This window comes from Salmo trutta, chromosome 13, assembly GCF_901001165.1.
Source record: "Salmo trutta chromosome 13, fSalTru1.1, whole genome shotgun sequence".
NCBI classification, from domain to species: domain Eukaryota; kingdom Metazoa; phylum Chordata; class Actinopteri; order Salmoniformes; family Salmonidae; genus Salmo; species Salmo trutta.
Genome location: NC_042969.1, coordinates 59,287,380 through 59,305,947, shown reverse-complemented (window position 1 = coordinate 59,305,947; position 18,568 = coordinate 59,287,380). Strand labels below are relative to the sequence as shown.

General features: G+C 40.7%; 1 protein-coding gene across 1 annotated transcript in view; it reads right to left on the bottom strand.

Annotated features, from left to right (window-relative positions):
• Positions 1–18,356, bottom strand: part of LOC115206172 (alpha-2-macroglobulin) — a 34,921-nt gene extending 16,565 nt beyond the window's left edge. Inside the window, exons 1-23 of the mRNA XM_029772849.1 lie at positions 18,059–18,356; positions 14,966–15,149; positions 13,508–13,664; positions 13,223–13,275; positions 12,672–12,692; positions 12,334–12,502; positions 12,082–12,166; positions 11,728–11,842; positions 11,486–11,597; positions 11,294–11,403; positions 10,924–11,091; positions 10,526–10,762; positions 10,121–10,184; positions 9,669–9,814; positions 3,319–3,468; positions 2,554–2,790; positions 2,205–2,286; positions 1,965–2,118; positions 1,547–1,772; positions 1,255–1,381; positions 502–623; positions 279–330; positions 64–147 (exon numbers count right to left, since the gene is read on the bottom strand). Of these exons, the coding sequence (XP_029628709.1) occupies positions 64–147; positions 279–330; positions 502–623; positions 1,255–1,381; positions 1,547–1,772; positions 1,965–2,118; positions 2,205–2,286; positions 2,554–2,790; positions 3,319–3,468; positions 9,669–9,814; positions 10,121–10,184; positions 10,526–10,762; positions 10,924–11,091; positions 11,294–11,403; positions 11,486–11,597; positions 11,728–11,842; positions 12,082–12,166; positions 12,334–12,502; positions 12,672–12,692; positions 13,223–13,275; positions 13,508–13,664; positions 14,966–15,149; positions 18,059–18,159 (2,956 nt within the window). The 5' untranslated portion in view covers positions 18,160–18,356. The remainder of the gene's footprint in view (positions 1–63; positions 148–278; positions 331–501; positions 624–1,254; positions 1,382–1,546; positions 1,773–1,964; positions 2,119–2,204; positions 2,287–2,553; positions 2,791–3,318; positions 3,469–9,668; positions 9,815–10,120; positions 10,185–10,525; positions 10,763–10,923; positions 11,092–11,293; positions 11,404–11,485; positions 11,598–11,727; positions 11,843–12,081; positions 12,167–12,333; positions 12,503–12,671; positions 12,693–13,222; positions 13,276–13,507; positions 13,665–14,965; positions 15,150–18,058) is intronic.
• Between the last annotated feature and the right edge of the window lie 212 nt (positions 18,357–18,568).

Genomic DNA, 18,568 nt, shown 5'->3' with positions numbered 1-18,568 from the left:
TCTGCACCAAAAACTTTAAATATAAATATTCATTCATTCATTCATTCATTCATTCATTCTCACCCAGTACTGAGAGGGAGGCCTTGGCAGAGCCCTCCACAAACACCTCAGGCAGCTTCAGAGAGATGTCCTTCTCCACCGGGCCCTCTGGTGACGCGAGACAGATAAACCAGAGAGTGACTTGATAACCAATTAAAAAGTATCTGTCATCTAAACCAAAACAAATGCACTTCAACTTAATTATGAGAAAGTATGACTGATAGACGTCAGTAGATTACCTGCAGGGCAGAGCAGAGCATTGTGGCTGACCGTCTCCTGGGTTCCCTCGGCCTGATAGAGGGAAAGTGACATTGAGAAAAGACAGACCACTGGCTTTCTTCAACACTAAAATAAAACGGTCTAATGACGACAACTTTAGTTCATTCCATTATAGAATTTATATGTATAACCACTTAAAAAGGTTAATTAAACGTAGACTTGCTATAAAGGACAGACACTCACCTCCACCAGCAGTGTTTGCACAACGGTGTCAATGCGTCCTTTCTCTGGCACCGTGGCCACCTCGTTGCCGCAGAGCTCCTCAGTTTTCAATGCCTCAGCGCTCACTTTCACGCGCACCTCCCCTATAGTTCAGTCCAGGGAAACATTAACATTCTAGTCTATACCAGTCACCCATCAACCTGCCCTTCCATCAGCTTGCTTCCTTTTACCCACTCCACCTCCAGCCTCTGTCACTCATGTACCCTGGCTCAACTATTCCCGCCTTCCCTCCTCATTCCTTCCTTCTTTCATTCCCTCGTTCCCTGCCTCCATTTCTCCGATAGCCATGGATACCCCCTGAGGGAGAGCTTTCTGAGCATGTCATCAGATATACCTCTTGACTTGTTAGTACAAGCAATTGTCAGCATTTTTTTACAGGGCTAAGATATACAAGGAATTTATTTGAGCCATGTCAATAAGAAAAATAATTGAATATTCTTACATTTCAAAATGAACAACCCTGTCCTTAGGCACCACAGTGGTACCACAGACGGAACAATTCACATCCTACCCCCTCCACTTTAGCCCTAACCTTTCAACATTTGCATGAATTGAGGGTCTGGATAGCTATAAGCAGTATAGTGGTGGAGTTACCACCATATTTCTTAAACCTTACAGAAGGGTTAGGGGGCAAGGGCCTAGGTGTAGGGAGTAAATGTGGAGTCTACTGCAAGAGCCTTGTGAGAGATTGACAGAGAGTACTGTATGGCTCACCTAAAGCAGTTGGGGTGAGGATCCACTTGAAGGTCCTGCTCTCTTCAGCACACAGACACAGGCTGTACTGGCAGCCTTCACATGGCCTGGCTGTGAACTGGTTCGACTCAGCTAGAGTCACCTTTACCTAGGAGAAACACATGGGTCAATCGCAAGTCTATACTAGATTCCATGCGTTTCTCTCTTCTCTCGTACTTAAAACGTCAGAGCGTCTGTAGGTTGTCTACAGGGACTATCCAAATGAAGTGGGACTGGAGAGGTAAAGAAAGAGACAACACTGGGGGGGACTTACCATGATACACTTGGAGAGGTAGTTGAACACTGTGGCCTTGAGTGTGAACACCTCCCCCCGGATGACAGAGTAGGGCAGCGTCAGGCTCACAAAGAAGGGTTGGAAGGCAGTGAGGCCAGTGTTGGGAGCCAGGCCAAAACCCACTGGGGAAGTACAGAACGCCCCTGCAGCCCACTCAGTGATGGTGTCTGGGACAGTCTTCTCAACATTCACTTTTCCTGTATGCCTGGAGGTGGTGAAAAGGGTGCAATAAAAACACAAAATGTATATTAACATTAGAACACATAACATGGTCATTTCAATAAATAAACCTACCCCTTGGACAAAAATGTTCTTGTAGTTTCAGTATAACCCTATTACAAGGCAGTGTCAGCTAAGCACCCCATGAAAAGGGATGTGCGTCTGTCACAATGCTTACCCCACAGGAACCAGGTCCCAGATCCAGGTCTCAGGGAAGTACGTGCGGACGGTCTCTTTAGGCCCGTCAGAGGCTCTAGCGGCTGAGGTCTCTGGCATCATGTTGGCCATTGACACTGGAGCATCAATTTCTTCTACTGATTTAAATTGGATAGCTGTAAATAGAAACGAATCCTTTATTAATAGGTTAAGACTAGAAAGGTTCACACATTAGAATATATCATACCCTCTTCTACCATACCGTCATATTCCATTGAAAAGGGTATAATACAGTTGTAAGGTTTTTTCACATCAGAGTTGGTCAGGATCTTGATTCCAACTTCCTAAAATGAAAAGTACATAAAATTATAAAACAGTGGTAAAACAGTAAAGGACATATCATACCTGTATTTCAGTTTTGCTAAATTATGTGGGTATTGGTTTGAAAACCCAATTTTTTTTATAGATACGGTGTATATGTCTTCAGACTGCATTCCATTTTAATTAATTCAGTGTCTACTTTCTTACTTAAATATAAAGTATTTATTTGTACATTTTCCATATTTCAAACAGACAAAAACAATAAAATTAAACGTATTTGATTCTCTTACTTTAAAGATGTTGTAAACATCGTTTTTGTCATTGTTGGGGCCAAACCAGAATGAGCGTTTTTTCCTGTCAGGTACCGGTGGTGCTTCTAACTCCTCGGCCAGTTTAGGGACAGGTGAAGGGGGTACTTCCATCTCCGCTTTAATGATTGGAGGAAATGGTCGGCATGGGTAGGGGTCAAAGTCTTCTACTCTGTATGAATATCCAGACAACTTCTGAACAGGCAGCTGACTGAAGACCTGCGGAGAAGTAATATACCTCTAGTAATACTGACTTTAAAAGCTGCAGCATCTTGACACGGTCAGAGCGTGGTTGGTGCATGGTCAGAGCGTGGTCGGTGCATGGTCAGAGCGTGGTCGGTGCATGGTCAGAGCGTGGTCAGTGCATGGTCAGAGCGTGGTCAGAGGTTACAGGGTCAGTACATAGTTAGGACAAGGTCAGTGCATAGGATAACACCTGGGTTAAATACATATGGCAAATACTTGATCTGTACTCGATTTAGCTTGAGTGGTACAAGATAACCAACGAAATAGTCCCACAAGTTAAAACTTCTAAACTTTAAGTATTAGACAGTGGTTAATAGATGGTTAAAGGAAACTGAAAGTGAGCCAAATCCTATCTTGAAAAACATGGGTGCACAAAAAGAATGCCAAAGGAGATGTGTGATCATGGTTAGGCTTCAGCTTAGTGTGGTGAGTCAATGGCCCTGGTTAAAAGTAGTGCACTACATAGGGAGCCATTTGGGACGCGGGCCATGGAGAACGTACAGAGTCCAGGCTGAGCTCCTGTTCAGGCTGCAGCAGCAGCACACTCTGGTCGATGGCCCTGAGAGAACACAGAGACCCTGGGTGGGCCTGGAGGCTCAGAGAGGTCTTCTCCCCTGGCAACTCCTGGAGGGACGAGAACTTCAGGGACACCTGGAGAGGAGAAAAGCGGGAGACATCACAGAATATGTTTAAACATATCGACAGTGCCTTCAGAAAGTATTCATACCCCTTGACTTAATCCACATTTTGTGTGTTACAGCCTGAATTCAAAATTGATTAAATATGTATTTTTTCCTCACTCCACACAACCCCATAATGACAAAGTGAAAACACATTTTTAGAAAATGATCACAAATGTATTTAAAATGAAATACAGAAATCTAATTTACATAAGTATTTCTCCCCCAAGTTAATACTTTGTATAAGCACCTTTGGTGGCGATTACAGCTGTGAGTCTTTTTGAGTTTTGCGCACCTAGGGCTGTGGCAGTCAAAATGTTGTCAGCCAGTGATTGTCAAGCAAATAACAAACATTTAGCATCTCCTGGCTTCCACACATAGCCTACATCCATTTTAAAAAGTCTAATAAATCCATGTAATATATCCTACACCTTCACAATAAACCCATTATTTATTTTAGGCAGGTCTAAAAAAGCATGATATGAAGAAAATGTAGTCTATTTCAGAAGAACAGAATACTCTGAGTTGTCCTCATGTTAGGTCCTGATGTGGCTATGAGTTACACTAGTTAATTAGCAGACATGATTTGCTTATAATTCCATGGCATTATTTGATATTATTTTATAGTATGAACAATACAATTAAACAAAGCAGAATAAAATATAGATTTGAGGGAGTGCGCTTGTGGCTATTCTGTGGTGAGCGGTTAACAAAGAAACAGGTACTCCGATATGCTTAATTTAGAGTTATTAATTTAACTTTAGTTGTTCTACAAACGTTGGGCTATATGTTTTGATTTTTAATACATTGTAAGGCTGCATGATGAAAAGTCGTTTGAAAGGCCTAAGCTCTGCTTTATTTATCACGCAGGCTGTACACACTCCAATAGCCTCTCATTCACAATTTGACAAGCACTTGATAATGCTTCGCATTTTACGCCGGCATCCCCTTTGTGGCTGTAATGCACTCTAAAAAAAAATGCATGCCTTTTGCGGCCCGGAGTGCTGCATTGTGCCCTTCGACTGCGCCTCTCACTCACATGGCTTGACGTCACGTGATCAGGTCTTTCTCACAGGCTACAAGTGAAGACAGACACATCGGGGACGCAACTGCGCTCGTCCTTATCCAATTCCGAGGTGCATATTGAAGATAATGGAAGAACTGTCCACATTTACTTTTTGTCAGCCAACAAGATGAGTAAGCCTAACGAACAGCAAAAGCACTAACTTAGGTCAATCTTCTATCCCCTATAGTACAAAAGTCGACCTATTCTATTCTGTGCAATAAATAAATATTCCAAACATAGTCTGGGAAAGTTGTGGGATGCAATAAATTCCTAATTAATACTCCATTAGCATTAAAAAAAACTTTTTTTTACGCATTGTGGCTGACGCAACAAAATCATAACGTTCAGCTTAAAATGTTGATAGCCTAATAGTTTATCTCTTCAAATTATAAGCGCAGCAAAGTGCACATGGCAGTAGGCTATAAGTGCGAATGTTCCACTAGCGGGAAAACACCATTATCAAAATTGACCGCAAATGAGATTATGCATGTAATGCTTTTATTAAAAAGGTGCATTTTTATAGTTAACATTTTCTTCCCCAAACTCACACGCTGCTTATGTATGCCAGTTAGGCTCTAAACCCTTTGTAAAGCGGATTAAAGTACTTAATTTTAAGAAGTTATTTGGCCACTTTAGTTGTGATACAAACCTTATCAAAACATATAGGCCTATGGACTAGGCTACATGAGGTGTGTGACTATGATTCCAAAAAGTCGCAAAAAAAAGGCAGTTACTTATGCTGGGCATCATTCACAAGTGATAATATAGAATTCACAATTGATAGGCTAATATTGTCACCCATCAGACTATTCTTGATTTAATCTTGACTTTACATACTAAATAATGTGTGTAAGAAATTTGTTTGGATTTAGAAAGGTACATGATAATGGTTCAGTCTCGAAACAGGGGCAGCAGAAAAAAGAAATGTAATCTATGCACTTAAATAGCAAATGGAGGACACTTTTCCCGTGGTTCATTTTCATGCCAGCCGGGTAGGCTATACTCCTGTTCTAAAGATAAACAATGTGCTTAATATTAGGAAAGTTGAGAAATAAATATAGTAGGCCTAGTCTATAGAAAGCTGATGGAATCCTCCTCTTTTTAGTAGAGGAAATCACTTGTTTTCTCGTGCAATTGCATAGCCTATAGAAATGTTTTGCAACATGAGCTCTCATTAAGTGTTTGATTAGATTTTCAACACATTTGCATTGATGTCAGAGTGATTAGAGGGACAATAGAGTGCTGAGTACCAGGCAGTTAGCAAGTTTGGTAGGCTACTAATGACCATCAGCAGCATCAGAACTTGGAGAAGCCTAATTAACGTGACTAAATGGTCACGTGGAATTTGACTGCCTTCATGACCGATGGAGCGTCGGTAATACGGTCACCGCAACAGCCTAATGCACAGCTGAATTGTACAATATTTGCCCATTAATCTTTTTTAAATTCTTCAAGCTCTGTCAAGTTGATTGTTGATCATTGCTAGACAGCCATTTTCAAGTCTTGCCAAAGATTTTCAAGCCGATTTAAGTCAAAACAGTAACATTCATAGCTGAATTTGAAAAGGCTTTAGATAAAGTATGACTGGAATTTATATATAAATGCCTGGAATATTTCCATTTTGGAGAATCTCATAAAATGGGTTAAAAGTTATGTATAATAACCCTAGGTGTACAACTGTAAATAATGGTTACTTCTCAGAAAGTATTAAACTGTCAAGAGAAGTAAACGAAGGTAGTCCACAATCGGCATATCTATTAATTATGGCCATCGAAATGTAAGCTATTAAAATCAGATCCAATAATCAAGGGCTTAGAAATCAAGGGCTTAAAAAAAAGGTGTCATTGTACAGTTGAAGTCGGAAGTTTACATGCACTTAGGTTGCAGTCATTAAAACTCATTTTTCAACCACTCCAAAAATGTCTTGTTAACAAACTATAGTTTTGGCAAGTTGGTTAGGACATCTACTTTGTGCATGACAAATAATTTTTCCAACAATTGTTTACATACAGTGAATTAGAAGTGAAATAATCTGTATCACAATTCCAGTGGGTCAGAAGTTGACATACACTAAGGTGACTGTGCCTTTAAACAGCTTGGTAAATTCCAGAAAATGATGTCATGGCTTTAGAAGCTTCTGATAGGCTAATTGACATCATTTGAGTCAATTGGAGGTGTAGCTGTGGATGTATTTCAAGGCCTACCTTCAAACTCAGTGCCTCTTTGCTTGACATCATGGGAAAATCAAAAGAAATCAGCCAAGACCTCAGAAAAAGAAATTGTAGACCTCCACAAGTCTGGTTCATCCTTGGGAGCAATTTCCAAACGCCTGAAGGTACCACGTTCATCCGTACAAACAATAGTACACAAGTATAAACACCATAGGACCACACAGCCGTTATACCGCTCAGGAAGGAGACGCGTTCTGTCTCCTAGAGATGAACGTACTTTGGTGCGAAAAGTGCAAATCAATCCCAGAACAACAGCAAAGGACCTTGTGAAGATGCTGGAGGAAACAGGTACAAAAGTATCTATATCCACAGTAAAACGAGTCCTATATCGACATAACCTGAAAGGCCGCTCAGCAAGGAAGAAGCCACTGCTCCAAAACCACAATAAAAAAGCCAGACTACAGTTTGCAACTGCACATGGGGACAAAGATCATACTTTTTGGAGAAATGTTCTCTGGTCTGATGAAACAAATACAGAACTGTTTGGCCATAATGACCATCGTTATGTTTGGAGGAAAAAGGAGAAGGCTTGCAAGCCAAAGAACACCATCCCAACAGTGAAGCTCGGGGTGGCAGCATCATGTTGTGGGGGTGCTTTGCTGCAGGAGGGACTGGTGCACTTCACAAAATAGATGGCATCATGAGGCAGGAAAATTACGTAGATATATTGAAGCAACATCTAAAGACATCAGTCAGGAAGTTCAAGCTTGGTCGCAAATGGGTCTTCCAAATGGACAATGACCCCAAGCATACTTCCAAAGTTGTGGCAAAATGGCTTAAGGACAACAAAGTCAAGGTATTGGAGTGGCCATCCCAAAGCCCTGACCTCAATCCCATAGAAAATTTGTGGGCAGAACTGAAAAAGCGTGTACGAGCAAGGAGGCCTACACACCTGACTCAGTAACACCAGCCTCTGTCAGGAGGAATGGGCTAAAATTCACCCAACTTATTGTGGGAAGCTCGTGGAAGGCTACCTGAAACGTTTGACCCAAGTTAAACAATTTAAAAGGCAGTGCTACCAAATACTTATTCAGTGTATGTAAACTTCTGACCCACTAAGGAATGTGATGAAAGAAATAAAAGCTTAAATAAGTCACTCTACTATTATTCTGACATTTCACATACTTAAAATAAAGTGGTAATCCTAACTGACCTAAGACAGGGAATTTTTACTAGGATTAAATGTCAGGAATTGTGAAAAACTGAGTTTAAATGTATTTGGCTAAGGTGTATGTGAAAGGTCTTGACTGATTTCTTTTGATTTTCCCACGATGTCAAGCAAAGTTTGAAGGTAGGCTGTGACATACATCCACAGGTACACCTCCAATTGACTCAAATTATGTCAATTAGCCTATCAGAAGCTTCTAAAGCCATGACATCATTTTCTGGAATTTTCCAAGCTGTTTAAAGGCACAGTCAACTAAGTGTATGTAAGCTTCTGACCCACTGGAATTGTGATACAGTGAATTATAAGTGCAATTGTCTGTCTGTAAACAATTGTTGGAAAATGTACTTGTGTCATGCACAAAGTAGATGTCCTAACCGACTTGCCAAAACTATAGTTTGTTAACAAGAAATGTGTGAGTTTTAATGACTCCAACCTAAGTGTATGTAAACTTCCGACTTCAAAAGATATATATATTTTTTTAAATTATAATAATAACCAAACCTCCGGAACATTCAATGTCGTCTTGGTAAGCAACTCCAGTGTAGAAATAGCCTTGTGTTTTAAGTTATTGTCCTGCTGAAAGGTGAATTTGTCTCCCAGTGTCTGTTGTAAAGCAGACTGAACCAGGTTTTTCTCTAGGGTTTTGCCTGTGCTTATAGCTGTATTCTGTTTCTTAGCCCTTGCCGATGACAAGCATTGTATTGGTTTGCCCCAAACATAACGCTTCATATTCTTTGCCTTATTTTTTGCAGTAGTACTTAAGCGCCTTCTTGTAAACAGGATGCAGGTTTTGGAATAATTTTATTCTGTTCAGGCATCCTTCTTTTCACTCTGTCATTTAGGTTAGTATTGTAGAGTCTCTGGGCAGTTCTTTCCTCTCCGGCAACTGAGTTAGGAAAGACGCCTGTATCTTTGTAGTAAAGCCTAATTAATAACTTCACCATGCTCATAGGGATTGTCAGCATTGTTACTAATTGGTGCCCTTCTTTGAGAGGCACTGGAAAACCTCCCTGGTCTTTGTGGTTGAATCTGTGTTTAAAATTCACTGCTCAACTGAGGGACCTTACAGATAATTGTATATGTATGGAACAGAGATGGGGTTGTCATTCAAAAATCATGTTAAACAATATTATTGAACACGGAATGAGTCCATGCAACTTGTTATGCGATTTGTTAAGCACATTTTTACTAATGAACTTATTTAGACTTGCCATAACAAAGGGGTTGAATACTTGTTGACTTAAGACATCAGCTTTTCATTTTTTATTCATTTCTAAAATGTTCTACAAACAAAATTCCACTTTGACATTACGTGGTACTGTCTGTAGATCAGTGGACAAAATCTAAATTAAATACATTTTAAATTCAGGCTAACCCAACAAAATGTGGGGAAAATAAAGGGGTGTGAACACTTTTTGAAGGCACTGTATACTAGCATACATGTCCAACACATTGGTTCATTTCATGTACTGGAATTGGAATAGAGCCCACACAACATAATAAATGCTAGAGGGATAGAAACAGACCCGACGAACGTGATGATCAAAGAGGAGCAGTTGAAGCATTTCATATCATAGTCTGATGCAAAGTCATTTTGGAAATCGATTGTGGTGCACATGTTGACCCAATTTATCTACATGGCTCAGGCTCTCTGATGAGACATTTTGACATCTCATGTGGCTGGCAAAAGATGCCGAGTTGCCTACCTTGTTTTTTAGGCAGAGTTGAATGGGGAAGTCTCGGCTGTCTGCTACTGCCTCCCCATCAGGCAACACGGTGTACACCACCACCTGGGCGAAAGGGGTCAGCTCAGGCATCCGCTGCAGCGAGAGAGTGAGCTCCCCTTGGTTTACTAAAATAAGAGATGGACAATGGGATTGCCATTAAGTCACCGTAAACCACCAATCATCCAATACGGACATTGTGTTCTCTGATTAGCGTATGAACTTGAAATATACTGTACACTGTGCAGTAAGAACTTGTATTGAAGATGTAATCTGGATGATTGAATCCTGTCGTGACAGCTTTTTATCCCATGTCAGTTTAATGCCATTAGGCCTTTTCCAGGAGGTATGTTCTCTAATCAAGTGGGGTTCTGAGAAGTCCTAATGAAAAATGGCAAGAAACATTCGGGAGAATCCAAGTCCAATGTATTTACCTTTTCCTTCTGTAACAGTCACCGGAAGATGGCCATGCTGCTGAATGCTGCCTCTAGATATAATCTGGGACATAAGAGACAGCCAGGTGGCAGCATCAACATTAATAACCAGAGAGTGACCCAGGGAGACTGGAACATTGGCTAACACCGGGAGATCTGCTAGCAAATATCTTGAAGTTACTGCATTATTAAAGTGTTAAATTACTGAATATCACCAATGATTAACTTTTCAACTGCATGTAAAGAACTGTATGGTTTGCCCGAGCCATTCTTAAAATATTTCCAGACGCAACACAATATGACAATCAAATACCGAAGCAAGTAAAATACATATCCCAAAACCACAGACAAAGTGTAAAAATCATGTTAGGTGGTATTTTGAGTGAAACATCCCTTTAACCTTACCAGATAGAAAAAGTCCAGGGTCGTCTGTCCCTTTTTCAGCTCCACCCCTTGGATGATGTAGTGAGCAAGAACAATACCGTCCTTCTCACAGGAGAACTTCCCTTCGCCCTGCATTATCTTCACAAAGCTCTTGCTCTTGGAATAAGATTTTCTTGTGAATTGGTAATCGGATGAATATTCTGGTCTACGCACACCCTGCACGTACGGATAATCCTCCATAACCTTTTGATAACGAGCCTGGTTCAAGAAAAACAGAAAATATGAAAAATAAACAATTGTAGTAACCTTGGAGAATACACCAGGAGAAATTAGTGATCTCACTCAGAACAAACAATTGAATATTTAAATAATATCATTAAATATTTAATAGAGGAAACCATGAGCGAGTGACCACTGACCGACAGAGAGACAGAATCAGAAGTCCATAGAGAAGTGTCTAGAGAGAAAGAAGCAATGCCCTTGCTGTCTGTGGTGAGAGTCCAGTTCTCAGATTGGCCACCGTTTTGTAGGAAGAGATACACAGGCTCATTGGGAACGGGAGTAGAGTCTGGACCGGTCACCTTGATCTGAAAACACAGGAGAGGATGACTGCAGACATCCAATATACTAAATGTACACTCCCATTGCATACAAGATATCAAGAGCCTAGTTTAGATGCTCCAAATTACATGTTAACATTTATCACTTCATGGTCAAATCGATTTTTCTGAGTAATACATGTTCTGCAGTGTTATTAAAAAGGCATTTGTTAATATAGTTTGTCCTCACCTTCCCCTCGTATGCAATTCCTGGTTTATATGCTTGGGGCACGTCCTCAAAACGAACAGTTATGATGACATTGGTGAAGCTTGCCTTGCCACTACCTTTAAGGATGACCCCTGGAAAGAACACAGGCAAGGGTCAGAGGTCAACAGTTGAGCATGTAAACACCTCTACGTTCAAGATAAGGTTCTCTCCTACCAGTTCCATATTCCTCCATCTCAGTCTCCACTTCGAAGTCATCAAACTTTGATTCATTTAGACGGAACCGGGTCACGTCAATCATTTGGGTTGCACAACCAGTTGCGTCTGTCTAGGCAGAATGAGTACAGTTGTAGCTCAGTTTAAATCCGCTACGAAAACGTCTAGAAACCTCAACATTTTCCCCACAGTGAGTGTTCTTCGTCAAAGAATTTGGCATAACAAGAATAAAAAACACTTACTTTCATAAGATACAACTCGCAGATATTACTAGATTCATATAACCAGCGATATTGAATGACATTTCTGCAAACTTTCGCCGTGACAGACCCCAGCACTGGTTTTCCATAAGTGTATCTAGAAACAAAGTAAACAGAAGAAAAACAATTCAACAATGGCAATTATGTGTTGTAAAAATAGAAACAGCTATGAACATGAGCAAGTATCAAACATGGGACAGTACATATCAAGTATAGTCTATGCAACACACAAATTAAGTCTGACTTAATATTCTGCCCATAAAATGTCCCAGTTTAAAAGCTTGTTTGTCATTATCATCTTACTGTCTATCATGCTCTACCATCTTATGCACTTACTTTCCACAAACTCTCAGTGTTGCTCGCTTGTCCAGAATAGTGATTGTTTGGGGTAGATAGACTTTCACCTCATATTTGGGTAACACTAAAAAATACATACAGATATTACATCCTCATGGTCTGTTGAACTACACCAAAAACAAATCACAGACCACAATTAAATCACCATGTAAAAACAATATAACCACAATGTAATCATGAGATTGTTTTATCACATGCTTTTCTCTTTTTATCCCATGCCAATTTCCTCACCATATTCTTTGACGTCAAAGTTTTGGGAGGATTGCTCTCCCTTCTCATTCCATGCAGTGATGATGTAACTTCCTTGCGTTGCCTCTGCGGACATGGGGTGGGACAGGTCCAGAATTCCACTCACTGTTGACTGGTTCAACCACTGAGCAATGCGGTTGGAGTTCGGGTCCTGTATACAGATTCATAATAGGTTGAAGGAAGGTATTTTGTTATAGAGACAGGCATTGTATAAATTCATGCCACAGAACATATTGGCAGGTAATATTTTTGAAGGGAGATCATGTCATTATTATATACAGCTTTGGTTTTTAGTTGCAATGGATTTGAATGAGTCTCACCTGAAGCTCCACTGTTAGATACTAGAAAAGAGAAACAAAATATTCAGCATTTGGCCCAAAAAACATTTTAAAACTTGATTATTTTCCAAAATTATTTTCACAGTAGGCCTAAAGGGAAATACTATCGTGTCAGGAAATGGGTTTAAAACAAACATTTCATAACTTTCCAAAACAGTTTCTACAGTACAGGCATCTTTATCTACAGAGTTACAGTACAGAGCAGGCCTTGAGCTCATGTTGACTCAGATGCTCTGCTCAAACAACCAGGCCAAATGAACTCTGACCACATGTTTTCTGAGCCACCTACACACACACACACACACTGACCCATTAAACAAATAAAATAATAGTTGACAAAATTGGACCGCAAGAGGATGAAATCATTGCTCCATCACTTGCCTTCCTTACTCAACTACAGTAAACCTCTCCCAAACCACACCTCCCTAGAATGTTCCAAAGCTGACTAACACTCGGCTGTCCTGTTCAACCCAACTTAATGCTTTGAAAGAGTAACTTTATTTATATTGAACAACATTGAAAGAGTAACTTACCATCTGATTGAATGACAAGAAACTGGCATCCAGCGAGACGATTCGGAACTTGACTGGAAAAGTGGTAGAAACATTTGTCTATATAGTATCTGTCTATGTACAGTATATCCATCATCCATTTCAGGAAGGACATTTCTAATGGCCTCACAAATATACTGTAAAGTATGCATAATCAGCAATCAAAATTAACAGTAGGCCTAGACAAAAGGGTCAGTTTAGTACATTTACAAGTAATAACTCAGGAAGGGTCAGTTTCAGTGTTCATCAAAGATGATATCTAACTACCTGTCTGTCCAGGTTTGTAGACTGGTTTGTCTGTCTGGAAAATGGTGAGGAATCTTTTAGGCTTGATAAGGATCTTGGTCATTTTACTCATCTCGTCCTTCCTCCCCTTGATGCTGACATTGACAGTGGCCACACTGTCAGCCGTCACTGGGGGTACCTACAATATGAAGAACGGAAGCTAGTTAGACTTTCTATAATCCTCTAGCTCCTAACCAAAGCTTGGCTCTCCAAGTAGCTTGAGAACAGGGGGCTTTTTGTTAAATGGTAGATATCATACTTTGCTATGCTGAGGTTTTCAAATAACTGCTATTGCCTTTAATAGATTGGATCATTTTGCATACAACACGCAGCCTGGAATCCAAGTTGAATTCCATACAACATGACGGAGTTACAACCAAACTGCTCAAAATAAAAGACTGAAATTAATGTGTTTTGTTGAATGAATGTGCATAGGTAACTTAAAAGCTAGTAAGAATAGAACTTTATTTAGATGACAAAATGACCACAGAATCTCCTGACTCTTCTTCTATCAACTATAATCTGACATACACTGAGTGCACAAAACATTAAGAACATCCTGGTCTTTCCATAACATAGACAGACCAGGTGAATCCAGGTGAAAGCTATGATCCCTTATTGAGGTCACTTATTAAATCCACTTCAAAAATCTGTGTTAATGACAGGGAGGAGACGGGTTAAATAGCTTTTAAGCCTTGAGACAATTGAGACATGGATCGTGTATGTGCCCCATTCGGGGTGAATTGGCAAGACAAAAGATTGAAAGATAAGTGCCTTTGAACAGGCTATGATAGTAGGTGCACCAGTTAGTGTCAAGAACTGCAACGCTTCTGGGTTTTTCACACTCAACAGTTTCCTGTGTGTGATGTGTCAAGAATGGTCCACCACCCAAAGGACATCCAGCCAACTTGGGCCAGCATCTCTGTGGAACGCTTGACACCTTGTAGAGCCCATGCCCCGATAAATGTAGGCTGTTCTAAGGTCAAAACTCAAACACCTTGGGAAGGTGTTCATAATGTTTGGTATACTCAGTGTATGTACAACTGATGAGGGTAACTGTTCAGCTAAAATCAATATGAAGCGAGACACAGGTTGTGTAACACCATAACATTGACGGGAAAGAGACCCAATTCAAACTGTCAGCTACTATTAAAGCTGATGAATCCGGTCAGTGTTAGTTAAGTAAAGAAATGACGTCAACATTTAACCCATTGGCTCGTTGACTGTGGTCGGGATGCTTTTGCATGAGAGACGATAGAATAGGGCCACATTCAGTAGCTCACATCGTTGTGGAACTTTGCAGTTAGAAATGTCATACATAGGGCTGGCATGATTCCTTAACCTACAAGTCAGAGAGGCATGTAGGTTCTACATTAAATATTTATATCAGAGCGTTCCACAACGTTGTAGCATGCTGAACGCAGCCCAGTTGCAGCTGACCTGGAAGGAGATGCAGCGATAGAAGTCCTGTGTTACGTCTTCCTCCAGTAGAATGGTGCTGCTGCCACCCTCCAGCTCCAGCGACACCTTCAACGACAGAGGCTCTGTGGCTTGGTGGACCTGAGCACAAAGTTTCTCTGTGGTTCCTCCTACCAGCTCCGAGCTGACCGTCACCAGGTAAATCCTAAAAGGGGAATGAGTCAGCATGAATGCAGCTGTGGTAATAATACTTAAGTGGCAGTGTACTCAAACAGCTCTTTAGTTCCTTTGTAGTCTACTGACTTTTTAAAGTTGGGGACAAAGTGACCTTAATTGTCTCTGGCTATGTGCCCCACTCAGAGTCCAAACAATGATAAATTGAGGGCACAATTGATTCTGTTTCAGACAGTGTTGGAGGGAATACCAATTAGTTTTTTGATGGTCTGTGAACCATGTATTGGGGAACAAAGGCGTCATGCCCACTCAGATTTGTACTGTTTAAAATAGATATACATATACACACTGGACAAACATATAAAACACAACATGTAAAGTGTTGGTCCCATGTTTCATAAGCTGAAATAAAACATCCCAGAAATGTTCCATACGCACAAAATGCTTATTTCTGTCAAGTTTTGTGCACAAAATTGTTTACATCCCTTTTAGTGAGCATTTCTCCTTTCTCCACCAGACAGATGTGGCATATTAAGGAGCTGATTAAACAGCATAATCATTATACAGGTGCACCTTGTAAAAGGCCACTCTAAAATGTGCAGTTTTGTCACACCACAATGCCACAGATGTCTCAAGTTGAAGGAGCGTGTAATTGGCATGATGACTGCAGGAATGTCCACCTGAGCTGATGCCAGAGAATTTAATGTTAATTTCTCTACCATAAGCCGCCTCTAATGTCATTTTACAGAATTTTGCAGTACGTCCAACCGGCCTCACAACCGCAGACCACATGTAACCACACCAGCCCAGGACCTCCATATCTGGCTACTTCACCTGTGGGATCATCTGAGACCAGCCACCCATAAAGCTGATGAAACTGAGGAGTACTTGTCTGTAATGAAGCCCTTTTGTGAGGAAAAGCTCATTCTGATTGGCTGGGCCTGGTTCCCCAGTGGGTGGGCCTATGCCCTCCCAGGCACACCCATGGCTGCGCCTCTGAACAGTCATGTGAAATCCATAGATTAGGGCCTAATGAATTTTAAAAGTTTGGGGTCACTTAGATGCTGGCCTTCTAGGCAGAGTTGCAACGAAAAAGCCATATCTCAGACTGGCCAATAAAAATAAAAGATTAAGATGGTCAAAAGAGCAGACACTGGACAAAGGAACTCTGCCTAGACGGCCAGCATCCTCTTCACTGTTAACGTTGAGACTGGTGTTTTGCGGATTCTATTTAATGAAGCTGCCAGTTGGGGACTTGTGAGGCGTCCGTTTCTCAAACTAGACACTCTAATGTACTTGTCCCCTTGCTCAGTTGTGCACCGGGGGCCCCCGCTCCTCTTTCTATTCTGGTTAGGGCCAGTTTGCGCTGTTCTGTGATGGGAGTAGTACATAGCTTTGTACGAGATCTTCAGTTTCTTGGCAATTTCTCGCATTGAATAGCCTTCATTTCTCAGAACAAGAATAGACTGACGAGTATCAGAAGAAAGGTCTTTGTTTCTGGCCATTTTGAGCCTGTAATGGAACACACAAATGCTGATGCTCCAGATACTCAACTAGTCTAAAGAAGGCCAGTTGTATTGCTTCTTTAATCTGCACAACAGTTTTCAGCTGTGCTAACATAATTGCAAAAGGGTTTTCTAATGATCAATTAGCCTTTTAAAATGATAAACTTGGATTAGCTAACACGTGCCATTGGAACACTGGAGTCATGGTTGCTGATAATGGGCCTCTGTACACCTATGTAGATATTCCATTAAAGAAATCTGCCGTTTCCAGCTACAATAGTCATTTACAATGTCTACACTGTATTTCTGATCAATTTGATGTTATTTTAATGGACCAAAAATGTGCTTTTCTTTCAAAAACAAGGACATTTCTAAGTAACTCCAAACTTTTGAACGGTAGTGTGTACACACACACACACACACACACACACACACACACAATGCATTTGTTAAGTATTCAGACCCCTTGACTTTTTCCACATTTTGTTCCCCCCCTCAAATCTACACACAATACCCCATAATGACAAAGCAAAAATAGGTTCATAGAAATGTTCACATTTATTACAAATTTAAACTGAAATAACACATTTACAGAAGTATTAGTTGGCTTTAGCTAGCACAGATATGTTCCCAGTCTCCTAACCTTATAAAGCTACCAAGAAGCCATTTCAGGCTATCAATCAAGATAGACAAGCAAGCTACTCTTAGCCGGCATGCCTGTTGGCAAGTTGGGAGACTTTAGAAAAGCAACATTCAACATTCTCCAACTTCAGGCCAGGGGCCTAAGCCCCTTATGGACCACCCCCCAGCCATCCTTACATACTTTGTGCCCCTCTGATTTTGAAGGTGCATGAAGCCCCTGTTGGGGATGATTGCACAGAGGGACATTGGAGGAAAGCACACTAATATGGACTATCAAGGACTATCACAAGTCGGATTTGTAACCCAAAAATGTACAGGCCTGTTTGCCAGCATGTCTCATAAGATGTAAAATGCCTCTCACGTGCAAGAAAGAGAGAGAGCGTCTGCTAAATGACTAAAATGTAAATGTAAAATGTAAATGTACTTTTCCTGTCCTGTGGCCTTCCCACTTCCAACTTTTTTATATATTGTTATTCACAAATGGAGACAATTACAAGCAGATATTCAGCTATATCAGTGCAGTAAGCATATACACGATTTTGTTGTTATGTAATATTATGTTTATAACTAAAATAATTATATTGCTCAGGTGACCTACCCTACACCTACAGGAGCATAGCCTGGAGAATACGGAGAATAATGAATTCCTCAATTTGATTATAGACTGTGGTATGCAGCCAAACAAGTAAACAACAATTGCTTGTTGTGAGTTTAATCCCTCAATTAAATTACGAAAATACTACGTGTTTCTACTGCCTACTACTGTACATTAAATGTTTTGTAGCGTACTTACGATTCATTGAAGGTGCTTGATGACGCAGTTGGTAAAATCCCCGATGTGATAAATACAAGGCAAAGTAAGTTGAGAGCCATGGCCATAACCGTGGTACACATCCTCCGCACTTCGATCCGCACTTCGAAATGCTCCCTTCCCTCGTCCAGATGGTCAGGAAAGTTGCACAAACGGTGCTGTTTATACCCAAATGCACCCTCTTGTGTCACTCCCTTACAAATCGTTTAGCACACCGCAGCCACTTCCCGTTTCCTCCCAATTCTGAAGAAGTTCTCAAACAGTCACAGCCCCGCGAGAAATGGGATGGTCAGAATGACACCTAAATACCTCAAGCTAGTTTTCCCTAATAGTGTGCAACTAACTGCAGTCCAAAATTCGGGTGTTCCTGCATATGGGCATTCCATCAAGTTTCAAGTTGGATATTCGCGATTTCAAACCACTTGACCCACAGACTCCAAATAAGTGTCATGATGTTGGAAAAATTGCGAACAACATTATTTTCACGATTTG